The sequence below is a fragment of the Polyergus mexicanus genome, unplaced genomic scaffold (assembly GCF_030449975.1).
Source record: "Polyergus mexicanus isolate NDT 795.1 unplaced genomic scaffold, iyPolMexi1.0 SCAF_8, whole genome shotgun sequence".
Lineage (NCBI taxonomy): Eukaryota > Metazoa > Arthropoda > Insecta > Hymenoptera > Formicidae > Polyergus > Polyergus mexicanus.
Genome location: NW_027223328.1, coordinates 846,483 through 872,385, shown reverse-complemented (window position 1 = coordinate 872,385; position 25,903 = coordinate 846,483). Strand labels below are relative to the sequence as shown.

Here is a 25,903-nt window from a genome sequence, read left to right as displayed (position 1 = left end):
AAGTAAATATTCTTCTCACTTTTGAATTCGTATAGATTGAGTAGGGGATATATGTATATATAGAATATCGCATGATTACTAAATATTCTTTTAATCTTATAGATATTAGAGACAAAAATAAACAAAAAAAAGAATGTCAAATATTTGTCGCACAATATCAAATATAAAGTTAAAAAACTATTCGATAAGTTTGAAATATATACAAAATATACATATTTTTCAATATCTTTTCTTATGTTAGTTAAAGATTCGATAGATTTATATAAAAACAATATTTAATAAAAATTTAAAGATGTTAATGAGAAAAAATTAATAGCTCTATGTGTTTTAAAATGTTAAAAATTTGTTTTTAAATGTTAGTAAAAACGACATTTTATTCTCGAATTCCCAAAAAATTTAATAAAAAATAAAATAAATTTAATAAAAACAGAATCTTTTTATGTATAAATTATACTTATAAAAATATGAAATGTTCAAAGCTTTGAAAAAAATGGCTTTATGAGAAATACGTATACATGCATTCATATGACATTATAAATCTCGATATCGATCCATACAGCGTTAATCAACTTTTTCTCATTTTTTCCGTCAAAACGCCTTATAATGGATTTCGTAGATTGTACGGATTCATTATATGCATATATTAATTATTTGCATATGATATAGATCTAAATTTTTCGGCAGATTCAGCCACTTCAGCGGATAAGAGATACCGCGGGGCTTATCTATAATAATATTATTATGATAAACATTTCACGGCAGTGTTTGTGAATTAATATTTTGTAACCGCAGCATTACAACATGTATGCATTGTTTCATTATCATTTATCATGCTATTTAAATGCGCGTCAAATTTATGTATTATTTTTCATATAAAACTGATCTAAAATATGGAGAAAGCTTATGAATTTTTTTGTGTAAACAATATTATCTCACGACAACTGATAATCAAAGCAACATTTCGTCGAAGATTATCGGATAGATATAACTGGTGAGTGAATATAAAATCGATCGAAGAGAGGGAAACAGGTTTTAACTGTGCGGTTACTCGAATACCGACATGTTGGCGGTCATTACGTTTCTCGCGTATATTTCTTCGGTGATCGCGTATAACGCTGGTAAATCATTCGATTATTTCACAATATTATCGCGTGAATCATTCGCGCAAACATCGATTTATAATAATACATTACAGATATTTATGATAAAGATATTCTCAGGTGCCGACTGTGCGATCTCTACAAAGTATAAAATTGGCCATCTCAAGGAGCCTCAACCGTTGCTCTTGAAACAGGTCGCCAAAAGTGCGAACATTTGGTATCCGGATGACGATAATGGAATGCTAAGTATACCAGTAGACGACTCCATTTACTTGGCATGCCCAGGCAAAGACAATTACCTCAAAAACAAAAGTTGGGGTAATGAGGTCAAAGCAATTTGCGTAGAGGATAAGGTGTTTGACGTGAATGAAGCTCGCCACAATTTCTCATCCTTAGTTTGTAAATCTCATCCCGAGCATTATGCCCAGTACACGGGCTCGCCTTCATGCCTTGACAGACACAGCCTTATCGAGATCGGTTTCAACGTGAGCGGCACTTTCATCCGCACTATTGAATTATGCCGCGACGACAAAACGTATACGACATACTATACAAAGTTCAAGATGTCAAAAATGATCGGAAATTATCAAAAGAGCTATCCCAGGTAAGATCTTCTAATAGATAAACATTTCTCTGATCGATAAATATAATATTAATATTTAAATAATCAAAAAATTATCTATTTCTTATTTAATACGTTACTGGGATTAAAATAATATCCTGATTAAAATTATATACATATATATAAAAAATTGTAACATATGATCGATATAGCTTCCTCTTTTATCTTTTTTCTATAAAATAATTTTAATTATATACGATATATGTAGATATATATTGAAATACAATAATCCAAAGAAAAATGCATACTGCTTAGATATGCTATAAAAAATGATACTCATAATTGGCTGATGATCGCATGCTTCAGACCGTCCAGATTTTTAGCGGGAAGATTTTATCCTGGGATAGATATAGACTATCTGTATAAATTCGAAACCCAGTTAAACACACTCGCTAGAATTCTGAATTCGACTGAGTTGGCTCAACGACGATTGAAAAAGTCGGTGCAATTCCTCTCCCGTGGTCATATGGTGGCCAAAGCGGACTTTATTTACGGAGCTCTGCAGCGGGCAACTTTCTGGTACTTAAATACTGCGCCTCAGTGGCAATCCTTTAACGGTGGTAATTGGAATTCACTGGAGATGAGCGTCAGACGCTTCGCCGCCAGCCGCCGTTTGGATCTCGACGTTTACACGGGGGTGCACGGTCAGATGACCATGGAGGACATTCGTGGCAAACAGCAACCCATACATCTGCATGCCGAGGGTGCAATCGTGTCCGCACCCAAGTTCTATTGGAAAGTCGTCTACGATCCATTGAGCAAGCGGGGTACGGCGTTTGTAGGCCTCAACGATCCGTTCATCAAGTCAATTACAGACGATATATACCTCTGTACGGATATCAGCGAGAAGATCGAGTGGCTGGATTGGAGACCTCGCGATATCACGGCCGGCATCTCTTATGCCTGCGGCATTACTGATCTACGAAAGGCGGTACTTGTGGTGCCGATGCTCGATGTAATCGGTATTCTAATGTGACACAAGTGAATCACACTTGATTCTGCCTAATTGTATCTTAGAAGTATGAAAGAGTAAGATTTATAATCGTGACAAATTGACTTTAAATTTATATATATAAATTTATACATTTATATATTTATATAAATATTTATATAAATAAATATTATGTTTATATAAATTTATATATATTTAAAGTATTTAAGCATATATATACGAAAAATTAAAAAATAATATAAATAAATATAGAAAATTTGTCGATATGGAAACGGACTGCGACATTATACAATATAATATATATATATATATATATATATATATATATATATATATATATATATATATATAGGATAGAATGATATACGTCTAACACAAATCTACGGGCAATACAAATCTCTACAAGTCGAAGTAACGACACCTTACGATACTAAACATACTAAGCAGATACTTTATCTTTGATACGAGCAAGGTGTCGATAACAGGAAAGCAACATCCGTGTTTAAAATGCTGGATACATACGTAACTTATCATAGATAATATTCTGTCAAAATATATACTATATCAATACATTTGAAATAAATAATATATTGATGTATGTTTAATTTTATATTATATGAGCAAAAGAGTGGATCGATATATTTTGTTAAATTTAATTATACTTGACTATAAGTATATATAGATTCAGCGTAATAAGAAATCGGGCAAAATTTATATAAAATAATATTGGGCTGCAGTGATCTATATGTCGATTGGCCAAATTCCAACAAGAATACATAGCATCTTAGGGACAGTAAATTATTAAAGTAGCATGTAGACACATAAATTATAGCAACTGCGGCAACTTCTTATCTAAATTTTATCATAGCTTTGGAAACATTATTCTCGATAAAACACGAATCGCTCGAATATATTAACATGTCACACATTACTAGAAAACGCTAAGAAATTATATGCAAATTCGAGACAAGCTTTATCTCGGTAACATAAAACAAGTTTTATTTCGAAAAGTTAAGATTTAAAGTAGTTATACCTGTGACAATAACTTTGCAAGAAAACTTGTTCCGGCAAGAAATACTGCACATTCTTGCAGACGAAGTGAATGTATATGTATAGACAAGAGAAAAAGTTTGACGAGAACTATTTTCTAAACAAGTCAGAATATTACTAAAATATAAAATATCTTGAATAAATAAATATATATAAAGATAATATTTAAAAAAAAGGAATTTGCAATCTGTAGCTCTCTGTGTTTTCTACAATGTCTTTAATAATGTCAATAAATGACAATTAAATAAAAAAATCATAGCGTATGATTAGTACATCTCAAAACAATTTCGTGATAATAATAAAAAAAAAAGTTGCAGTTTAATTTATATAATTCAATATTTTTTATAATAAAAAAAAAGAATATAGATATTTTATAAAATTCAATTAGGAATGCATCATGTGGCCAATAATTTATATTACGACAAATGCTATTACACGCTAAAATAGAACGCAATTTCCCAGTTAAATACGATTAAAATATTAATTTAAAAATAAATTCAAATATGCAGCAAATAAATAAATAAATTTATAATCTTCTCATTTGTTTAAAATATAAAAACGGGCCTTCTCTCTCTTCTTTCACGTTTATTGATGTATCTTCTAAAATATAACGTCATAATGGTTTTTAATATATGATTGATCAGTTGCCACTTTTACTTGTAATTGTAATTCAATTTTTTCGTTTATATAATTTGATTGTTGCGCGTATCTAATATTTATCTCTATGTTATTATCTGAGAAACAATATAACGTCTGATAGCAGGCCAAGAATATAACTTCGCTATTCGAAACGAATCCGATATATAAAGTCGATCCGTGTATAATTAAATTCAAGGATAAATTCTATTGATAAAAATTTATTCTATTTTTTTGAAGAACATATACACAGTATAAAATCTGCTAACCGAGAATTTGTACGAGAACAATGAAAAGTAGGACGAGAATCGTAAAAAAAAAAGCGTACCATCTCGTATCTCGCCTTGTACGTGTCCGCATCGAGATTTAAAACCGTCTGAACGTTCTGAGGATTTCTCGGTGCTTTCGTTCTCCAGCGAGATGGAGCAACGATATAAAAGGATCGAGAAAAGTCTTGTGTATGTGTCCGAATAATTCCCTTTCTATTTCCATAACAACTCTCAAGAGATATACAGCTGATTGTTATTTATTAACTGATATAATGTTTATACAGAAACAGATATGTAATATTTTTATTTTTATTTTCATAGTATGTCTAATACAGCACACGCGTGGTATATACGCGCCTTTATTTATTTTTAATTATTTCTTTCACTTTCACAAATATTACAATATATTATCAATAAATAATTTAAAAACTTAATCGCGAATTTTTTTGTATTTGTTATGGAAACACAAGGAAAAATTGTGTGATACATAATCTTTCATAAACACATTGCATGTCCCAAGAAAAAATAACAACACATTCAATATTTATTTAAATAATTTGGAATGTATTATAAGACTGACTGTATTATAAGAGATATGATATTAAAAACTTTTAGAGAAAACGATAGATTCTTCAATAGTTACGAAATAAATTAGAAAATGTGTCGGTATTACATCTGCCCTTTGAAATATCTTATAAGCATGAAACAAAACATTATAATACTCAATTGTGTGAAAGAAAAACTTTAAAAGAACCATTTGTGCAAAATATACTTTACAGCATTTAAGTTCAATTGACGCAGAAAAGAGCATCAACTGTGCAACTTTAATTAACTGTAACGAATGAAGAATGCACTTCTCGATAACGCTATACAGAGTTTAATTGATGCTGTCCATAGAATATGTAAGAATATACGTATGATGTGATCTTCTCAAACTATTGCCATCGAAATGCTTCTGCACTAATTGTTATGTTATAAAAAATGTTTCTATTTAAATATAACACAACTGGAAATAATAACGTAACAAGCAATTAATTTTTACATGCAATCAGATAATTATAAATTTGCTCGATAAAAAAACATATTCGTTATATGTTTAATTAATCATAATTTTTAAAAATGTTCTCTTAGAAAAGAAAATATAGTATATATTAAAATTTATTTTATATTTTCTACTAATTAATTTTCATTGTGAGCATAATTTAATTCGTGCCTTTGCCAATTTTGATGCATTATGAAAGACGCAATATTAGTATTACTTTCAAAATTTTTAGTCGGATTCGTAATATTCAAATTCAAATTTTAGTAAATACCGACTGATCGATTAAGCGTATCTTAATAAATAGCCTTTATCGCAAGGATATTACGAATAGTGCATACTACTTATCTCTCTTTAGTTACGAGAAAATCTATTACAATACAAGGACAGACCTTAAAATAGAACACATCGTTAACGTTAAGATAATACAAATTTATATGTCATACACAGGTTCGAGATGATAACGTACGTCTAACAATATATTGATGATAGTATTAAAAAATATGACAGGATTTTAATTTTGTAAATAAATGTAATGTCTGTTTTAAAAAAAAATTATATATATTTTAATAACCAAATTACGACATATATAAATATTAAAATCTTTCTGAATTATACAATATATTTTCTCCCATAAAATTTTTTTAATATTAAGTAATATATAAAAATCAAGCATAATTTTTTTTCAAAAATGTTAATACCGATTAATTTCTATATGTATACACGCTATATATTAATTATAAAACATATTTGCATAATGTTAAAAGAATTAATTAATTACAGTTATATAATAAAATATAAGCCCAAAAATTATATGATATTTGAACGAAGAAAATGCAAGACAATACACTGCCGTGTATTGTTTATAGAAACGCGATAATTGCAAGCTATGAATAGTTTAAAGACCGAGAATAAATCTAAGTCATAAATCGATGATTATCAAATAGCTACGCCTTTGTGATATGTATTTTGGTTACAGCTGGTGACGTATATTATTTTGGCATGAAGGTTAGTCAATTGAATGATAAATCAAGTATTGGCTTCCGATACAAACGAAATTGCGTTTCTATGACAGCAATCTCTGCTTTTCGAGCTATGTACTCTTCCAACAGATTAAATAAACCGTTCCAATGGAATCGAACATTACTAACATAGGTACCCAAAACAGCTATTAAAAGCCTCGAATTGTAATTAAATCCTTGTGCAAATTTCTAATCTCTCAACAATGCAAAATATATCCTAATAAATTTGTGTTATCTTTAGCTCGATATATCGAAAGATGATTATTGCGATCGTAAAAAATTAATTTTTGTATTATTATTTGTAATATTATTATATATGTATATAATCATAGTAATATATATTTCGACTAATATATCAAATAATATATAAATGTTTTATTGAATGTTTAAAATTTTTGTAGATAAATGGTAAAAAAAGTTTTCTACTTATGCTTTAAAATTGTGGCTACCTATATTCCTATATCTATTCTTTGGGGGTACTTTATAGATCAATACAGATACAATCTCTTTATAAATTTATCTTTAAGGCCCTTTATGTGTTAGATTTCTAAACAGACACGATGCAGAGATTTATAAATATCCAACGACGATCATATTAAAAAATATAATTCTTCAGAATTATAATTGTTTAGAATTTTTTCTTCGAGCTTTTTAAATAATTATGATATATAATTTAATTATTATATTTTTCGATCATTTACACATTTCTTGTTCTCTTTTCGTAGAAACGCACGTTTTAATGTTTCTATTTTTCTTTTCGAGTTGGGCAATAATCTTGTTTCCTGGGTGAAATGGCAAAAGCTTAGACACGTAAAGGTCTAAATAAATGGTCTATTGACAGGTAGACCTGATAGACGAATGAGCTGTTGCCAATATACTAGCTAAGCCGTTTATTTCGAAAGAAATGTAACTTAACCGAACCTTATTGAAATAAGTTATTATATCAAATTTGTACATTAATATTTCTTAAATTTGTAACATCTTTATTAATTAATAATATTTTCCATAATAAACATGCCAATTTCATGCCTGAGAGATTTGATATAACAATAAAGGGCGTATCATTTCTTAATTATTATTTAACAAAACATTAATATTGTATGTCAATATTTTAAATGTACTGAGACTGAGACTTGTAGAAAACTACAAATAGGATAGAGTCATAAACTTAGCTGTACTTTATAGTATAGAAACAAAAGAGAGAAAAAGAGAAATGATACAATTTTATTTGCCTTGCAAGCATGGGTGGCGGGTCGAGTTACTAGATAGAATTCGACAAAGGTGGAAACTGGAAGGAGACAGGAACTTGCACATGCGACATCCGACTCGTTTTCCTCACTAGACTAGCATCTCTTTCCCCTACTCTATGCATCGTTACTCACTCGTTCCGTATTACACCGACTATGTATGAGCTTTCTATGCATATACATAGACATTATCCCTCTATTCAACGGATCTCCACGTACGCGCAGAGACGCGCGCGCAACGCATACACATACTGACGCATACGATCAACACATTCAAGTACCTCCGCCCACCGCCGTTCATCCAATCGCATCACGCTTTCTCTCTCGCGCAGTACATCCTTACATCCCTTTCTATCTATCGTAGACTCTCGCGCTCTCTTCTTCTCTCTTTCTTTCTCTCTGGGATTCTCGTACTCACTTGCCGATAATTTCGCAGAGCTCGTAAACATCGTCGAAGAGAACCTCGTCGTCCGCCATAGTGACGACGAGGAAGAGGTCGAAGAAGTCAACCGAGCTAGGAACCTGTCAGAAGACGCGTCGCAATTACGCGAATGCGTGATAATTCGCAACGCGTGCGAGTACGCGCCTTTCTCTGTCGCTCCAGCCGTAGTCTCCCGTCCGATGATGTCGTCGTCGTCGTCGTCGTCGTTATCGTTATCGTTATCGTTGTATTCGTATTGTATCGCGCGGAAACGCGCGGCGTGAGCGCAGCCACGTATCGAGGATTCACGGCCGCATTGCTGTCGCCCCGTCCCTCTCTCTTTATCCCGTGCGCTCACCGTCGATCTCTTGCCTTTACGCACACGTCACGCACATATGCACGCACACACAGTTGTGGATAATGCACCCGTGTGTCAGCACACCAACCGACCGTCGTCGCACTGACACTTCGCGTTGGCGGACCACGAGCTCACACCGTACCACTATAGGGTGCGATCGTGAATCGTACGCGCGGCGCAACTCTATGCGAAGCGATACGATATCGGGTACCGCCGACACCGCCTTGTCGCCGTTCAAGGCACGTTGAATCCGCTCATTCGTTCGCTCGTCACGCCGGCAAAATCAGCGCGCACAGAAAAACAGACGGTGTATGATATTATGTCAGGTTCTTGTCAAGGTAGGCCCCGTCGCGACTTGTCTCAAAAGAGCGATGAAAAACCGGATTATAGGGCCGGTATATCCTCGCCGGAGAGCCGCGAGCACGCACGTTACCAATCGTACGTACGCACGATACGGCCGATGGGAGACGGCCGATGAACGACGACAGACAATACCGATGGCACTGCACACGCTACCCCGTCTGTCAAAAGTCGGAGCAGTGGATTCACTCGCTCCAAAGTAAGACTGGTTGCATAAAACGCGGCGGGCGGCTGCGCCAGCCGTTCTCCTCTGACGCCCCCTCTGCGGCCGCGCTGTGCCTGTGCTTTGGGGAGGGGGGGAGGGAGGGGCGGGCGTGGCGCCTGCCTCTCTTTACACGCAACCTTTTACGCTTAAACGTGTCCTTTACTTCCTTCATTGCCCGCTCGCCGAGTATGCGTAACGCGCCCTTAAGCTAGGGGGGATATTTCTGAAACCCTCTGCGCGATTGACGCTTAGACACCGCCGTCTTCTCTGAAAAACGCGATCGGTAAATTCTTTGCCAACCGAGAATAAATAATTTCCTCATAATTCGCTTCATATTTTGCTCGTGTTATGCGATAAACTGTTTTCTTCATACTCAAAACAATAGAGATTTCCTTCGTGTTTAATATAAAATAAACGATATTATATAAGATGAATAAGAGTGTTGTATAATTATATACAAAAGGCACATTTAGATCATGTTAAATTTTAGTTTAATTTTAAATGCATCGTCTTTAACATGCATTGTCATTAAAACTTACAAATTTAAAAAAAAATAATCTTAAGTTGATTTAAAAATCATTAAAGAAACGTCCGCTTACCGCTCATAAATATGTCAGTCCGTCGAAGATATATTCAATTTCTTCCTTCCGTCCGAATACCGATAGCGCTAATATTATACGGCTGTGATACCATCGGTGATAGATAGCATGTTTACCGACAGCCATAAATTCCGCTTCTTTTTCCAAATATCTTAAATGCTTATGATTGTATCCTCGTAAAACAATTATATTTTCCCTACAAATGTAATTAAAGAATATTTATACGTATTTACCATATATGTTAAGAAAAAAAAAAAAAAAAAAACATTTTAAATTTCTCCTCTCAAACTATATTAAAAACTTTATTGGCATTAAATATACCAAAATGATTTGATTATAAAAGAAGAAAGAAAAACGTAAATATTCATTAAATCTCACCCAGATTTTCGCCATTGATTAATACAAGGATATTTTGCCCGATCTGCTGCTAATTTATGATAGAGCGCAAGTATACTACGTGTTATCTATAAATAAATGTGTTAAATATTAAAACTGAGTTACGGTTCATTATTTGAAATAATTAAAAGTTTATAATCATGTTTGAGATAAATGTTTGAAAAAAATACATCGTAGAAATATTTGAAAATTATATTCATGCTTAATATTATAAAAGATTGAAATATATCCTAATAACTTTTTTATCCTTACCGTACTTACTGCTACTCCTAGTGACATAATAATATCAATATTAAGTACTGAATAAAAGATATATTCATCAGGCGCAGCTTCTTTCCTAAATAGTCTGAATTTTTTGCTCGTTCTATTATATACAATTTCCCATTGATTTCCACTTAATTTCAATGTGTTTCTAAAATTAATTGTATAGAATATCACATATAGTATTACAAATTTATATTATGTAGCATACATACAATATATCCTTGTATATTATGTATGCCTATATTTGTAATTACTGTATACACTATATTATATAAAAAAAATATGTAACATTATGCATACAATTAGTACATAATTTGAAAAAGTTTATACAGATAATATAGATTTTTTTGAAATCTGATATCAAAAATTACCTGCTTAGTGATTTATACGAAATACCAAGATTATGTTTATTACAATAATATTTTTTACTACTCCTGTTTTGATTCATCATTGTCTTGATTTCATTAAATTGTTTTCATTGATTTGGCTTTTTACATCTTTTTACATCAAATATTTTATTTTATAAATGCAAACATATATAATTGCTATATATTTTTATATAAACCTTTATACCAGTAATTATTCTGACTCGTACCCTATCAAAACTATATTAATTATATTAATATAATCTTTCTTTATATGATCGCGTATATATAATTTTATTTTCAAGTTTCTTAAATTTGTAAATAAAATCTAATACACACATATAACCTAAGCAACACTAACTTATATTATTACATTATTTATTTTAATCCTTAATAAAGCATATAATACGTACTTTTTAATAATAAATACAGTATTTTCTAATTGCAACCATATAAATCCCTAGTGCAAATAATAAGCTACAGTTTTGAATATATATTGGCCGGAATCTTCTTCATCAACTGCAGTCAATTTTATTGTCCATAATGCCCATTTGCATCAAACACTTTATATGACACATGTTAAGTCGTACAGAAATTTAAGGAACAAATTTACATCTTCATTTTAGCTGTATTTAATATATTGACATTTTATTATTGACGTTAGATAAAAGATGTCCGAAAAATTACAGTGGGCGCGTTTCACTTATCGCCCGTAATGCTCGCGAGCATCATCTGTCCGTTTAACTTTCGATGAACGACAAAGATGAAATGATACCGTGAGCGTTACGATCGTTGAGTGGAACGGGCCCGTAGCGGTCAGCCAATCAGCAAGCGGGACGTCATTGTCGCTTCTCTGATTATATAGAACTCTAAATGTAATAAGCCCTAAGTCTTAAGAAATTGACTAATCACGGTCGAGTATTCTCCTCATACTTGATTGTGATTGGTCAATTTCTTAAGGCTAAAGGCTTACTACACCTATTGTAGATCCGGACTGACCCTTGCACACTGGATGCGATGAGCGATGAGTGATGAGCGATATCCAATGAAAACTCTGGTTTTCCGAAAAAATAAAGCTCTCATTGACCCTAAATAAGTAATAAATATTATAGAAAATTTACATATTCGTGTATCTCATAACATGAGATATAATATGTACAAATGTGTAAAATGTCAGATATATGATATGAATTTAATATAATGTTTATTTAATAATAGATTGAAGAATAACGTTTAACGAATAACGCATCACAATCGACGAGAAGAGATTTGTAAATTTATTCTCATAATTCTCTGACATAAGATTGTAAAACTTTTGTTATTCTCGGACATGGCTTTAAAACATGTAGTAGTGGGTGAGCCTACACTTCTAATTTGTTGATTTATTAGATTTATAATATGCTAAAGAAGATGTGTATAATTGAATTACATCACTAATAAGATTATATAATATTTTCAGGTGGTGGTACTGGCTTCATAGGATCACAACTGATAAAATCGTTGAGCCTCGAGGGTGTATCTTGTACATGTATCTCTCGAATGCCAGGACCGAATAGAATATCATGGGTAAGTCGTGCTAACCGATTATCTTAATTTTTAGTGAGAAAGAATTCATTGAAGTATAACTGTTGTGACATGTATAGAATGATTTAGAGCGCTATGGTCTGCCAGAGGACACATCAGCCGTTGTCAATGTTGCTGGTCAGAATGTACTTGATCCCATGCAAAGGTGGTCGCCGGGTTTCAAACAGAATGTCAGGAATAGCAGGGTGAAAACGACAAAGGCTCTAGCAGATGCTATAAAGAATACCAAGGCTACAGTTTTCGCGACTATATCAGGAGTTGCATATTACAAGCCCAATGATACTATGTATACAGAAGAAAGCAAATGCGAACCATATGATTTTCTCTCAAGTAGAATCTCTGTTTTCATTTTTAATACATATGATATTTACATTTGTAAATTAATTATTCATATTGCCAGGACTTACTCACGATTGGGAGGAAGCAGCAAAATTATCAAAAGATTGCAATATTAGACAAGTGACAATAAGGTCTGGAGTTGTGTTAGGAAGAAACGGTGGCATGATCAAGCAAATTTATTTACCTTTCTTTCTTGGTCTGGGTGGACCAATAGGAATTGGAAATCAATATATGCCCTGGATACATATCACTGACTTAGTTAACATGTTTATATTTGCACTGAAAAATAATAAAGTGCATGGTATATTAAATGGAGTTGCGCCTCAGGTAATATTTAAATATTTTACAATGTTATCTGATTAAAAAGAAAAAAACATTAGTTAAACCCATTGCTGTTAACAGCTTATAACAAATAAAGAATTTACAAAAGCATTTGCAATAGCAATGAAAAGACCCGCAGTCATATCTGTACCAAGTTTTGTTCTGCAGATATTATTCAGTGAAGATCGAGCAAAAGTTAGTAATGTATATTTAACAATCTCGATAGTACAATAATTTAATAATTTCATATTTTTTCTATAGATCATGTTGGAAGGACAGAAAGTTATGCCAAAACGTGTTACAGAGATAGGATTTCAATATCAATATCCGAATATCGAAAATGCATGTAAGCAACTCGTCGAATGAACTACATATATACAAAATGTAAGTTATGATGAAAGACTAAATGTCAAATATGCATTACCTAATTCATTATTTTAAAACTATTATAATAATATAATGTATAATATATATTGTTCTCAAATAGTGTTAGTAACTCGTGACGAAACATAAGTTTCATAATTCTCAAGTTTTAAGCTATCCTCTTTGTAGTTTACAACACGAGTTATTGTTATTTAGTAATAAATTATTTATTGCAGCACAAAGAATTAATCTTACTTTGTTATACAAATTTATTTATAGCCGACAATTGCGAATTAGATAAAAATCTCAGTAATATCAAGAATATACAATTTCATAAACAAAGGAAACTTAATTATGCTCTTTATTAACCTTTATCAGATTGGGAATGGCAGAACTATTTCTGGTATACTTAATATAATCAAGACGTTTTGAATTTTCTGTATAAAGACCTCTTTTCAAGTTCGCCGATTGATAGCTATTAAGTCGTACTCCAGATATTAGAATTGGATAGCTTAGATTCTGCTGTACTCCATGACATGCCTTGCTATTGTTTAAACTATTGTCCGAAACAGTAAGCTCGTTGGTAATAGGTAGACACGTTCTTGGTAAATTTGACAAATACTCTTCAGAATCGGAAGGGAGTAATAATCTATCCGAAGAATCAATCGAGGAAAAATCGAGATTTTCGAGCCGACCCATGTTTAAGAAATAATTGATTTCTTTCCTTAGGCTTTGTATCTCCTTTCTCGTTAAGCCTCTCATACTAAGCGTGATTGTCTGTCCGTTTCTGTGGACGATAAAGAGACCCATGTCGGTAGAGACGCCAACGTGTCGGATGTCGGTGAGTCTCATCAGAGAGATTTCACCCGAATTACCCGAACATAATTTATCGCTCCAAATAGCTTTTTGAAAAATAGCTTTATTCTCCTGCTTGTATAATATCAAATCTTCCCATTCTCCGAAACTGTCTAATCCGAACATAATCTCGCCCAAAAGTAAGATAATTAAGAAATAGATGTTGCTCGTAAGGCGGCTAATTATGCCGATAAAAATTATCACCGATACTGAAAAATGTAATCCACGTATATAACCGATTATATCGATCAATTCATAAACGAAACAAATTTTATATATTAAAATTGGAATGTAACAATTTATAAAATAGTCTCTTACAGGTGAGCAATAACCATGCAGTGCATCCTGGCCTTCGAGATACGTGTAATTTATTTTTATTCAAAACTTTGAGCCGAGGTTTCGCAATCAAAATCATTTTGTAATCGCGCGAATTAACATTATGGGAAGAATTTTGACGGATGTCCCGTAATTACGCAAAATCGAGGTAAGACGAGTGAGGGAATTTTGACATACGACGCGAATAGACGAAGATTAATTATGATTAATTGAAACTGCGCCGCGCATTTGTTATTTTTATGATGATATCAATTATCAATCAACAGAGTAAAATTATAGTTCAGTAATTCGGTAGTTTATCGTAAAAGAACGCACTCTAGAATCAAGAATTTTGATAGAATGGTATAGCACAGAAATTATTTTACTCGGAAAATCGAAAAGAATAAAATATGCGGACAGAGCAATAAAACAATTCGCAATCATAATTAACGACGCGATTTACGAAATTCTGCGTTTTTAATCCAATTCACTCAGAAATATTGTATGCTTGCAATTGAATTACATATATATATATATAATAAATTTTTTTACAAATATTGCTCAATTACAGCTTGTTTGTGCTTAAATTTATATAATCTGTGAAATTTTGATCATTTATGACACGATTCAAAATGTTATTGTTATATGTTATTCATGGAAAAGAAAAAATTCGTGGAATACTTAAATATTCTATGTAATTATTTATAGCTTTCTTGAAACGTCTGCGAGATGTCGCTATTTGTACAACTTGCCGTTAGGAATGATGTGTGGTAGGAGTAGTCGGAGTGGTCATATCGAGACGATGAGGTATGATAAATATATATATATATATATATAGATTTTTAATACATTTTTTGTCGGTAATGCCAGAAAAAGACTATTTTTAAGAAAATATATAATTACGATCAACAATAATAACATTAATATAATCTTTTTAATAATTATTTGACTGGTATATTTAAAAAATTAGGTAATGGATGGTTGCAGGTTAATATATTAGCCGTCTTTCTACAGAACGCGATAAAGTTAACAGCGAATGCTTTTCATTCAATTTGCCATCGATAATAAACTTTGCTGTCTGACTATATAATTGCAGAGAAACAATATTAATTTTTATCTATAGAATTGATAGAATCGAAACAAGAGACCGCAGAATGCGTCGATTAAAAATGGAGAGAAATTGTATTTCAAAAACTTATACGTCACGTATAATATAAAAATGTTAATATTCCGTACGAGACACATACGAAAAAAAATATCGAAGGTCGTGAGAGCGTCTCGTCAGGCAGAAATTACGCTTCGCAAAACCGTTATCGTGGCCGGCGAGAAAAATGACCACTGATAAGGGCACACGTGTTCCAAAGACGAAACGATCGTTCCCTCGCGCGGCAAATCGTCGCTAACACGCTTCCATGTAATACATACACGCATAAATATACCGGTGCAATAGTACTTAACGAGCATTCTCTTCCTCAGCTCAGTTTTCAGTCTTACCGTTTTGCGGTTCTTCCTCTTACGGTACCGAAAACAAATTACTTAGCTGTACGATTGCGATGAGATATTAACGGGTATTCTATTTATCGTATTTTATATATACAGGATTAACACATCTTTAATTTTATATTCTGTGAAAACTTTTTATACAGAGTTTATTTCCATTCTTTCTTAGACATATATACACCTTCTTGTTCGTCTCATAATCGTATTAATGTAATCAATAACATATTTTAGTCACAACGGGGATGCGAAAAGTTTGTAAGAGAGAGATTGCAGTTTATGAAAATTATGAACAAATTCATCAATATCATTGATTTTGATATTTATTCCCGATATATCTTCCCGTATATCATTATGGGAATGATTTTCCCTTTTTTTTTTTTATTTAATAAGATTATTTATAAGAAAATATTATACAAGTTTGGAGTAAAATTTATTATAAGGGGATTTATACAATTTTAGCAATGATAAAAATAACAACGTTGAGATGGCGTCATTAAATTTTTTTAATTTTTACATCTGAATATATTATCTAGTTAGCAAAAAAATCTATTCCTTTATACGCGAGATTGAATATCCTCCTGCGAACTTAAATACGCGTGAATCATGACTCGTCGTATAAGGCTGCGCACGGCGAAACTGTGCCATCGTCAGAAAATATTTACAATGTAAAGTGTTGTTCGAACACAAGTGCTGCATCACGGTGCGATATCTACGTGCTTTTTTCGCAGTTCGTCGCTCACGTGTCAGAGAGCGATTAAAGCGTACGCGATTATGAAGCAAAAAGTGCTTTCGATATCTCGACATCTACTTTGATACACGGTATACGCGCGTACATTGTTATACCAGGTGTGATTATCGTCTTATCCATATTTAATTCGGCAATAATCGCGTTCTATACATGTGCTCTAAATCGCACGATACTTTTTATCTTTAATTTTACATTTCATAAATTTTTATGCTGAAATATTATTCTACGATGTATCTTTGTGCAAAAAAAAAAAAAAGAAAAAAAAACTATGTCATTACACAAAATCACTTTATAATGATATTTGAAAAATATGATAACACCAGGATTCAACCTTCACGCAGCGCGATCTTTCTCCGATTAAAATATCACGTTGGGCCGCAAATATGCAAATATCAGTGGCAGCGCGATGTTTTAATCACTCTCACAAATCTTATAGCGAGCAGCCGCTATCTGTTAAATGCGTGACAATTCCGAGGGTGGCAATAAATTAAATCGCTCGAACGAAACCTCTCATATATTCATCGTCTACGTTTTTCCGTTTCGCCTTGTAAGTCCTACCGTGCGTTACGGACGGTTGATTTCTGTCATTTTTTTACATTTAATTAGAATTAATAAGATAGTTAGAAGTTTATCAAGTAGTAGAATCGAATTTTATTAGCTTTAACATAAAGTTAATTGCAACATTATACATTTTTATAATCTGGCTCTATTTTATTTAAATTAAAAGTAACGATTTCATTTCAAGTGTTTGTAAATTAAAATAAATTTTAATTTTACAACACACGCGTACACTTTCCATTTGCAAAGGAATATGGAATAGAATTATAAAATTACCTGGATTGCTATATATAATTATTTCGAATATACACGATAAAGGACAGAGGATAAAGTCGGCTAATCGGTGACGACGCTACCGTATGTGAGCGTGAACGTGAAATCCGATATTTAAACGAACGCAATAAACTGGAAGGACCTCACGATTTGCATAACGACCTCGCGTTAAAATCACGGTCGTCGATAGCGCGCGCAGATTTTGCAAAAATATTCGCCGCGCGCGAAAAGGTCAAACGTGCATCGAGAGGACCGACTTGCATAGAGAACGAGCGACTTTGCCGCAATAAAACGGACAATAGGCGAACAAAAGTGGGAAAGTGAAGGTATTCGTCGCCGTACACACTCTCTGCTCCCAGGATCATTATATGCGCCCGGGATAAATCGGGCTTACATCATAATCGCGCGCGGCGACTTATTACGGCCCCCGTCCTATCGTTCATTTCACGATTACTTTCCCGATCCATATTCATGAGCGACCTTCTATGTCGAAGGTGGCTTTATTGCTCCATCCGAGAACCTGGGTCTCTTCTCCGATTGACGGAGTTTAGAAAGGGAGATCTCTCCTGGATAGAAAAAAGTTTATATACATTTCTCGTCATAACTTTACTACGTAATGATTCTACGATGTATCATAAGTGTATTACAAATAAAAATCTTCAGGTGATACAAAAATAATAGTCTAATACGCAATATTAATAGTCTATTGTAGAATATACAAAAGATTATTCGTTATTTTAAAATTTTTTTAAGATCTTAATATGTGCAAGGTTCATTTATATAAAAAAATATATTGAAAACTTATTAATTTTTATTTCTAACAATAAGAGGGCATTGATTGGCTCGAGTTTCAAGGAACATTTTGTATAAACGTATATGCTGTAATATAGCTACAATAAAAAATAATCAATTAATCCACTAATTAAGTCGACACGAATGTCTATTTTTAAAAATTTTCATTGATATACGAATCCAGCCACAAAGTAGCATATAATATTATCGCGTCAGGTTCTCTAAATGATTAGTGTGTTTAAATCATGCTTTTAATTACGAGTACTGCGTTTAACGTTCATGCTATCTCTTTCTTTATTTTACATTTACTTCATCCGTATCTCATATTTTCAGGCATTTTTATCTCGCTATTAAAATCTCGAAACTGTAATATCGTAAGTCATAATACACACATATATTTGCTTCTTTTTATAGAAATCGCAAATGAGCTTATCGTTCTTCAAAGATAAAATCATGCAGATTTAATTTCTAGATTCGATTCAATGAAATCTTACTATTCAATAGCTATTTTAAATTTTACATAACTGACGTTAGTTAAGCTTTGTGACTTTTGCTTGATGCTGATATTGGAATAAAAGTAGATAAAATAAAATTAATTTATAATATTTTATAGGAAGCATATAAAATAAAAAATAAAACAAACTCACGAATATTTTGTGTAACTATCTTTAAAAAATAAGACTTCCCGTAGGCCTCGTAACAGAAATATCAGAATTTTAATAAAGTTTTTGCCAATCCATATTAACATGCATTTTGTAAGGCACGTAAGATTACTCCTATGTCGAAATTATATTATATATATACAAGAAAAAGGTACCCGACTGGAAACCAATCGTCTAATTACACGAATCTGCCATGTGTATCGGATAATTAATGAATATTACGATTAATTGCATAGTGCCTATAAGCTCCTAAACCTATAAGCTACCTATAGACGAGCATCGAAACTTTCTATTCGCGTAAATGCGAACGTATTTCAAAATAGCAGTGCCGCTCAATACAGAATTCATAACGATATAGATTATAAACTGTGTCTCCAAATAAACCACTCTAATTAAAATTCCGTTCAATCGTTTATAAAATTAATTATTTCTACGTAATAGATAATACGTAACGCGCAGACGTTTTCGATATTTATGGCAAATAGTTTTTAATAGATATAATAATAATCATATTTTGCATTTTTATTATATGCAAATTATAAAACATACAAAGATTTTTTTTAATAGATGCAACAAGATATCTTAAAAATCTCAGAGTGCGACGAAGAAAGTTTCTTTCTTTTTAACTCGCATAAAAAAATTAACATTAATTACATTATTCATTGCAAGATTAATTTATTATTAATTAAAATAAGTAATGGTAGGATCTATATTTTTGTTTTTAAAGATCTGTAAAATTTTTAATATTATAATCTCTTATAATCTCTCTATAATCTCTTAAAGATAAAAAAATAAAGAAAAGTCAGATTTTCTTTAAAAAATAAAAGATCAAACTCGAACAAGATAATGTACCATCCTCATATTGCTTCACCTAACACTAGATCTTTTCGAATAGTTTACGCTAATACGCGAGATTATACCTCGACAAAATGATCCGAAAGAAACGAGCGTTTCGCATGAAGAAAGCCACAGAGGAGAGGAGGAGGAGGAGGAGGAGGAGGAGAGGAGAGGAGGAACGCGAGATAAAAAGAAAGCGGAAAATAAGACGGGCGAGATGTCTGAAAGTGGAACGGGCCGGTGCGCCAGTGCGGGAGATATAAGTGCGCGAACGAAGAATGCACCGGCTCCGGCGGCGACGGCGGTGGCGGCGGCGGGGGGGCTACGGCGTGATTTCTATCTCCTCGCTCGGCTACGTCGTCATCTCGAAGAACGCGGAGTCTGCTCTCGATAGGTGCGCCCCTGACTGTCGGCCCTCTCGTCGGTCCGAGCCAGTGCAGGTGCGCGCCCGCCAGTCTGTCGCCAGGTCCCCCTCTGGTCCCCCCTCGCGATGCCGTAGCTGTCTCTCTTTCTCCTCCCGCAATGCCCACCATCGCCATCGCCGTCATCGTCGTCGTCGTCGTCGTCGTCGTTGCCACGAGGACCCCGCCGACGAGATCGCGCACGCTATGGACCCCCTCCGTTACCCCCCGCCGTTTGGCTGGCCACGGCGAACAAGGTGGCAAGGGGAAGAAAGGCACGGTATCGGCCGGCACCTACCTTTTCGTGCCTCTCTTTCTCTTTCTCTCTTTCTTTCGCTCTCTTTCTCTCTCTCTCTCTCTCCTTCTCTCTCTCTCTCTCTCTCTTTCTCTCTTCGTCTGCGCGCTCGCCTGAATCTCTGTATGTACGTATGTATCTACCTGTATCTTTCAGCCGGCTTCTTGTTCTTCTTCCCTTCCTTTTTCTTTTCGTTCTCATCTCGAGAGAGATTCCCTCTCTCTCTCTCTCTCTCTCTCTATCTCTATCTCTCTCTCTCTCTCTCTCTCTCTCTCTCTCTTTCTTTCTTTTTTTCTCCTTTTATTATGCACGGCTATTTAACTCTCCACCTCTCATTCTTTTGATTGTCTTCGTCCCCCTTTTCTCCTCGCTGTCAGCCGCGGTACGTGTGTTTTTATTGTATGAATGTACATATTTCTATCGTGTTTTTTCACTGATCTCTAACTCTTCTCACTCTTCGTATGTCGCGATATTCCCAGCTTCCGTTTTATTAATACATGTCTGCTAAGCTTTTTAAATTTGCGAGTTATTTTCACGGTGATTTCTTTAATTTCAGAGAGTCTGTAAAATTAATCTTATGTAATCTCTGAAATGAGATAAAAAGACCATAAGATCTTTTCTAATTATATACATTTACTGGTTTAACTTTCCTGCCATCACAAATTTAATTTCTGTAAAAAAAAAATGTGAAAGAGCAAGACACGATCAATATTGAAGATTGCTTTTCTATTAATAATAATAACGATATTTAATTAGAATTATTAATCTCCATCTCCATCATTTAAAGACAAGTAGCGAAATGATTCGCTACTAGTTGGTAGCAAGCAGACAGTAGTAGTAGTAGCGCATACAATATCTAGGCTTGGTTGGTCCTCGACAAGATCGTGTAATCCGACTGGATAAATAGACGTGCGGTTCCACCGTGACGTACGATAAATCGGATAGGAATTTCTAACAGGAGAAAGAGGAAAAGAGAGAGAGAGAGAGAGAGACTCGAGATCGTCCGTTGGGTGGTCGTCGTGTGGGAGGGACGACGAGGCTCACCCGAGAATCGTACAGGGTTCATCGCGACCTGTGCGTAAGGCAAAGAAAAGGAATGCGAAGAAGTGCTCGGGCATCGACGCTCTCGGAAACATTATTACTCGCTTCGAGCTTCGAATGCGTAAGGATTAATCCCGTCCGATAAATACCGACTGGATACACGTGCGTCGTGCTCGTGGAATATACTTTTCGCGATATACGTTCGAATTTTTTCCCCTTTTTTATTATTCCATGTTTTATTCGACTTATTTCTTCATTTCGCAAAGCAGAGATCATCGTGGTATATCTTTTAGGAATTTAAACAATTTTTAATTTTAATCTATTAAATTATTTCAATGGCTCATTAAAATCAAGTAATCTTAATGTAAAGATAAATTGTTATAAAATATATCAAATTTCTTTTTAACACTTCTACACAAATGCGCTGATATTAATACAATATCTATTTTTTTTTTCCTTATTATCGTTACATATATATCGAATCCACCAGATTATGTCTCAATGTCCGATGAAAAATGTGACTTGATGTCTACTTTTATAGGTAATCGTTTATTTCAATCCGTGTCTTTCTACAAAATTATTCTTTAAAAAAAAAAAAAAAAAAAAAAAAAAAACAAGAATGACACGTCACAAACAATGCATAGTAGTTGTCGCAGGAAAATCGATCGAGCCGTGAAACAGCTCGATATCTAAAGGCGAAAGACACCTTTTGTCCATGCTTAGGCAAACAAAAAGATCGACCATCTCACGAGAAATCCTATGAGAGAATAATAATAATAATGGTCTCTGATTTTCAGAAATGTCGATAGACGGGTGGACAAAGAGAAAAATTATATTCGTGACCTACGGCTATCTCGACTTCACGAAACTCGGCTTCTCATTCGATACGCTAGGCTTCGTTTATTTAAGACTCATACATTTCGTCGCCTTGATCCCCGGCCGAGACACGGCCGCTATTTATTGCGCCAGCGTATTTGCAACGTGATTGCATCATCGACGACTTTGCATTCTTTTTTCACTTCGCGGCCAAGAGTAAACATGCTCGTTAGCGTTATACGATCGTGCTATACGATTCTACTTCCGTGTGGTACACGATTTCGTCTCTCTCTTTCTCTCTTTCTTTTTGTCTCTTTCTCTTATAGTTTCAGAGAACTGTCTACTTTTGGGGATCGAGGCCAAATAAAAAAAAAGTTGCGGATTTGTCCAGGTGTAGTGCGCGAAATATGACGACAGCTGAAGCTACCATGGAGAATTCACGTCGGGTTGCCCATTTGTAATTAATGAAACGCTTTAAAAGACACCTGTGCGACCATCTCTTCCTGCGCACAGGTGGCTACCTAGACCGCCACGGCGATAAACCTGGTCTCGCTCGTACAGGTGTGCGTCGCAGGTACGCCAAGCACTCTGAATCGGGAACTCGTCGCATTGATACGACGAAAATCCGGTCACGTGAAACTTACTGATCAGATGATTTTCGAGGCTATCAACGTTACACAGCTTATCGTTATACCTCTTATCGAAAAGAGCATCTTAAAGCGTTTTATGCTATATTTCGGACATTAAAAATATACATCTTCTTTAAAAAAAGAATTTATATTATTTCCGATATATATATATATATATATATATATATATATATATATATATATAATGAATTCAAGTTTTTTCACAGTTGAAAGATGGAATATTACGCAAGAGATGACAGATTTCTATTTCTTTCTTATAGAAAAAAATTTAACATTTATTTAACATGTAGAATGACATTTTTCTTCAAAGATTGATTATTTTTTTTTTTCCTAGGACATATCATGTGGATAAGAATGTTGAGAGATAGCGTACATTTATTCTTCTATAAAATTCTCATTTTTCAAGAGTTTTTTGTTACGGCTCAAGGACGTATCGCCCAAGGCGGCCCCCCCCCCCCCCCACCGATCTTGGCAGAAATTCGAGCCTCTTCGAAGGCTGTCCGACAACAAAACACCGACGAGTTGGAACAGCGTACTCGATGGAACGAGGTAAGAACGGAAAACAGGCTCTCACGAATCACTCTCTATCTCTCTCCTACGACGCTCATTGTAAAGCCGTGAAGGTAAGACCGCGTGTTCTTGGGAGTTCTCTTAGTTTGCGTTAGCGATGGCTACGAAGTCCGCTCAAGCGTGACCGAGATATGTGTATGTGTTATATCTCACGAAGGAAAAAAATCAGAAAAAAATGCACAACGCGCGCACTATTTTATATAATTAATAATTTTATTTAATTATATAATTATATAATTATATAATTAATAATTTTATTTAATTATATAATTATATACAAATGTTATATATATTTAATCAAACATGTCGGAAAAAATATTTTTTCTCTATGACAGATGGATATATATAATTATAATTTTTATATTTTGTTTATTTTTTATATACCTTCTTCACAAATTTCATATCGATTCGTAATTATATATTCAATTAATATTCATTAAATTTCGTTTAACTTATGTTAAACTGATACGAGAGCGTGATATGTATAGATTTTTACGATCGCATTTCTTTTCTGGCGTGAATAAGAAATATACTTTCGACAAGGGGTGTACTAATAAACGAGACAGCTGTAAATAATTAATACCTCTCTATAGGAGCCTCGTGCCGCTTCGATAACGATATACAATATAAAAAGAGTGGCAGGAGCCTCGCGCAAGATTCGACCATGTGCGCACTTACGGGCTCACATACGGGCATTTATGCCACTCCACACATCATATGGTCGACTTATGAATGGTATCTGCACACGTTCCCACGTCACTGAATGAGCCTCAGGTCCCTCGCGTCCATCCGGCGCAGCGGCATCGTAGCCGCCTGTGTATTCCTCGCGTAAATCGTCCAATTCTCATCTCACATTTCCCCCCTTCCTTCGATTCTGATGCCTTGTTCGAGGTGAGGTACCATTGAGAAGTAGACTTTGTCAGATCTGCGATAACAGACCTTCACGACTACATCAGAGTATTCGAGAAATAATGATGAGAAAGAACGAACGCGGATTTATCAAAACCATCCGTTTCCAAGTTACAAATAGTTAAAAATGTTAGAAATATCCGAGATATTAATAGTAACCGATACTAGCTAATTTAACATCGAATTTAAATTTACTTTCTAAGAGGGAAATTTTTTTTCCACATTATAATATGTATTTATAAAAATTATTATTTTACGTGTAATAGTCTTATTTAGCAGATTATCAAATTCTAACAACTTTTATATTTTCATTTCATTTATATTTTAATAGATTCTTCTGCATCAATATAGATATGCAGTTGAAATTATTATTAAGCGAAACCATATAGTCAACATAAATTAATTCAAATAACATTCAAAAGAGTTCATCTGTGTGTGTGTAAGAAGTGAATTTTTTAAATTCGATTTAGTTTTTTTTAACTTTCGTTGATCGCGGACTTTTGGCATGTCTCGAGAAGCGAAATGCGAGACAATAAAATGCGCATCGTCAAATAAATATATACATGGAAATCTCGGCAGGAAACAGGTGTCAGCTTGTAGCCATTGCTGCGGTGGCTGTCTTAGATCGCGGCACTGACAGAGACGCGTTGGACGGCGACGGACACCTGCACGCCTCCGATTGTACATAAGATCGGTGCTGCTCTCTCCCCGAAGTCTATCACTCCCTCTCTATCTCTCTCTCTCTCTCACCCCGCATCGCGTCTCCCTCCCGCGCGGCGCTCCCCATCCTATCCGATATCGCGCGATACCGCGAATCCTCGATCCTCCCACGGTACGAAGGAGCGGAATTCAAGAATCACGTATGCGCGAGAGATAAAGGAGAGAATCGGAAACCAAAAGAAAATCCGTGTAAAGTCGAAGAAGCGGGGAAGAGGGAGCGAGACCGCCGCTTATAAAATGGAACGGGCAATAATGGCGAGCGCTCGAAAGGAGGAGAAGGAGAGAAAGAAGGAACGACAGGGACACCGTATCGCGTCAGGTCGTCACGCACGGAACGGAGACGCACGCACTTCGCGCCACGCGGTCGCACTCTTGTTCTCTTGAAAGAAAAAGAAAAAGAAAGAGAGAGAGAGAGAGAGAAGAACAGTGTGTCGAAAAGAGATAGATCG

At 34.2% G+C, this 25,903-nt stretch overlaps 4 protein-coding genes and 1 pseudogene across 20 annotated transcripts in view; 3 read left to right on the top strand and 2 right to left on the bottom strand.

Annotated features, from left to right (window-relative positions):
• The window catches only part of Cask (peripheral plasma membrane protein CASK), a 168,264-nt gene extending 158,721 nt beyond the window's left edge, over positions 1-9,543 (bottom strand). For 4 of the 12 annotated variants that reach the window (XM_070300666.1, XM_070300671.1, XM_070300668.1 and 1 more), the window contains exon 1: positions 2,549-2,701. In XM_070300666.1, the coding sequence (XP_070156767.1) occupies positions 2,549-2,616 (68 nt within the window). In that variant the 5' untranslated portion in view covers positions 2,617-2,701. Of the gene's footprint in view, positions 1-2,548; positions 2,703-8,355 lie in introns of those variants that run through there. The other 8 variants (XM_070300664.1, XM_070300670.1, XM_070300675.1 and 5 more) reach the window with 3 other exon arrangements.
• Positions 1,061-2,504, top strand: LOC138935458 (uncharacterized). The gene is made up of 4 exons (XM_070300040.1): positions 1,061-1,118; positions 1,221-1,704; positions 1,978-2,426; positions 2,482-2,504. Exons 1-4 carry the CDS (start codon positions 1,061-1,063, stop codon positions 2,502-2,504), a joined length of 1,014 nt encoding a protein of 337 aa, XP_070156141.1.
• A 2,363-nt stretch (positions 9,544-11,906) lies between the features above and the next one.
• LOC138935843 (epimerase family protein SDR39U1) lies at positions 11,907-15,644 on the top strand. Of its 6 annotated transcripts, XR_011447295.1 has the most exons (8): positions 12,030-12,260; positions 12,365-12,471; positions 12,549-12,819; positions 12,890-13,155; positions 13,231-13,344; positions 13,411-13,533; positions 14,688-14,851; positions 15,391-15,644. XR_011447295.1 is itself a non-coding variant. In XM_070300688.1 (7 exons), the coding sequence occupies exons 2-7, from the start codon at positions 12,236-12,238 to the stop codon at positions 13,513-13,515; spliced, it is 888 nt and encodes a 295-aa protein (XP_070156789.1). In that variant the 5' UTR covers positions 11,907-12,001; positions 12,124-12,235; the 3' UTR covers positions 13,516-13,759. The 6 variants fall into 6 exon arrangements, 5 of the variants coding, with proteins under 5 accessions (XP_070156789.1, XP_070156790.1, XP_070156787.1 ...); XM_070300688.1 differs by lacking the exons at positions 14,688-14,851; positions 15,391-15,644 and adding an exon at positions 11,907-12,001 and having other exon boundaries at positions 12,124-12,260; positions 13,411-13,759; XM_070300689.1 differs by lacking the exons at positions 14,688-14,851; positions 15,391-15,644 and having other exon boundaries at positions 13,318-13,344; positions 13,411-13,762.
• On the bottom strand, positions 13,861-14,782 carry LOC138935847 (uncharacterized). The gene is made up of 2 exons (XM_070300694.1): positions 14,686-14,782; positions 13,861-14,576 (listed from the first exon to the last, which is right to left on the bottom strand). The coding sequence occupies exons 1-2, from the start codon at positions 14,780-14,782 to the stop codon at positions 13,861-13,863; spliced, it is 813 nt and encodes a 270-aa protein (XP_070156795.1).
• Positions 15,645-20,144: 4,500 nt separating the features above from the next.
• LOC138935775 (uncharacterized) lies at positions 20,145-21,069 on the top strand (annotated as a pseudogene).
• Positions 21,070-25,903: the final 4,834 nt, after the last annotated feature.

Coding starts and splice junctions, on each gene's coding strand:
- LOC138935847 (XM_070300694.1), bottom strand. CDS start 14,782: ATGATTTTGATTGCGAAACCTCGGCTCAAAGTTTTGAATAAAAATAAA. Junction 14,577..14,685: donor TGCATGGTTATTGCTCACCT/GTAAGAGACTAT, acceptor TACATTTTTCAG/TATCGGTGATAATTTTTATC.
- LOC138935458 (XM_070300040.1), top strand. CDS start 1,061: ATGTTGGCGGTCATTACGTTTCTCGCGTATATTTCTTCGGTGATCGCG. Junction 1,119..1,220: donor GGTGATCGCGTATAACGCTG/GTAAATCATTCG, acceptor AGATATTCTCAG/GTGCCGACTGTGCGATCTCT. Junction 2,427..2,481: donor CATACATCTGCATGCCGAGG/GTGCAATCGTGT, acceptor CGATCCATTGAG/CAAGCGGGGTACGGCGTTTG.
- LOC138935843 (XM_070300688.1), top strand. CDS start 12,236: ATGGCTTTAAAACATGTAGTAGTGG. Junction 12,261..12,364: donor TTTAAAACATGTAGTAGTGG/GTGAGCCTACAC, acceptor TAATATTTTCAG/GTGGTGGTACTGGCTTCATA. Junction 13,345..13,410: donor TCAGTGAAGATCGAGCAAAA/GTTAGTAATGTA, acceptor TTTTTTCTATAG/ATCATGTTGGAAGGACAGAA.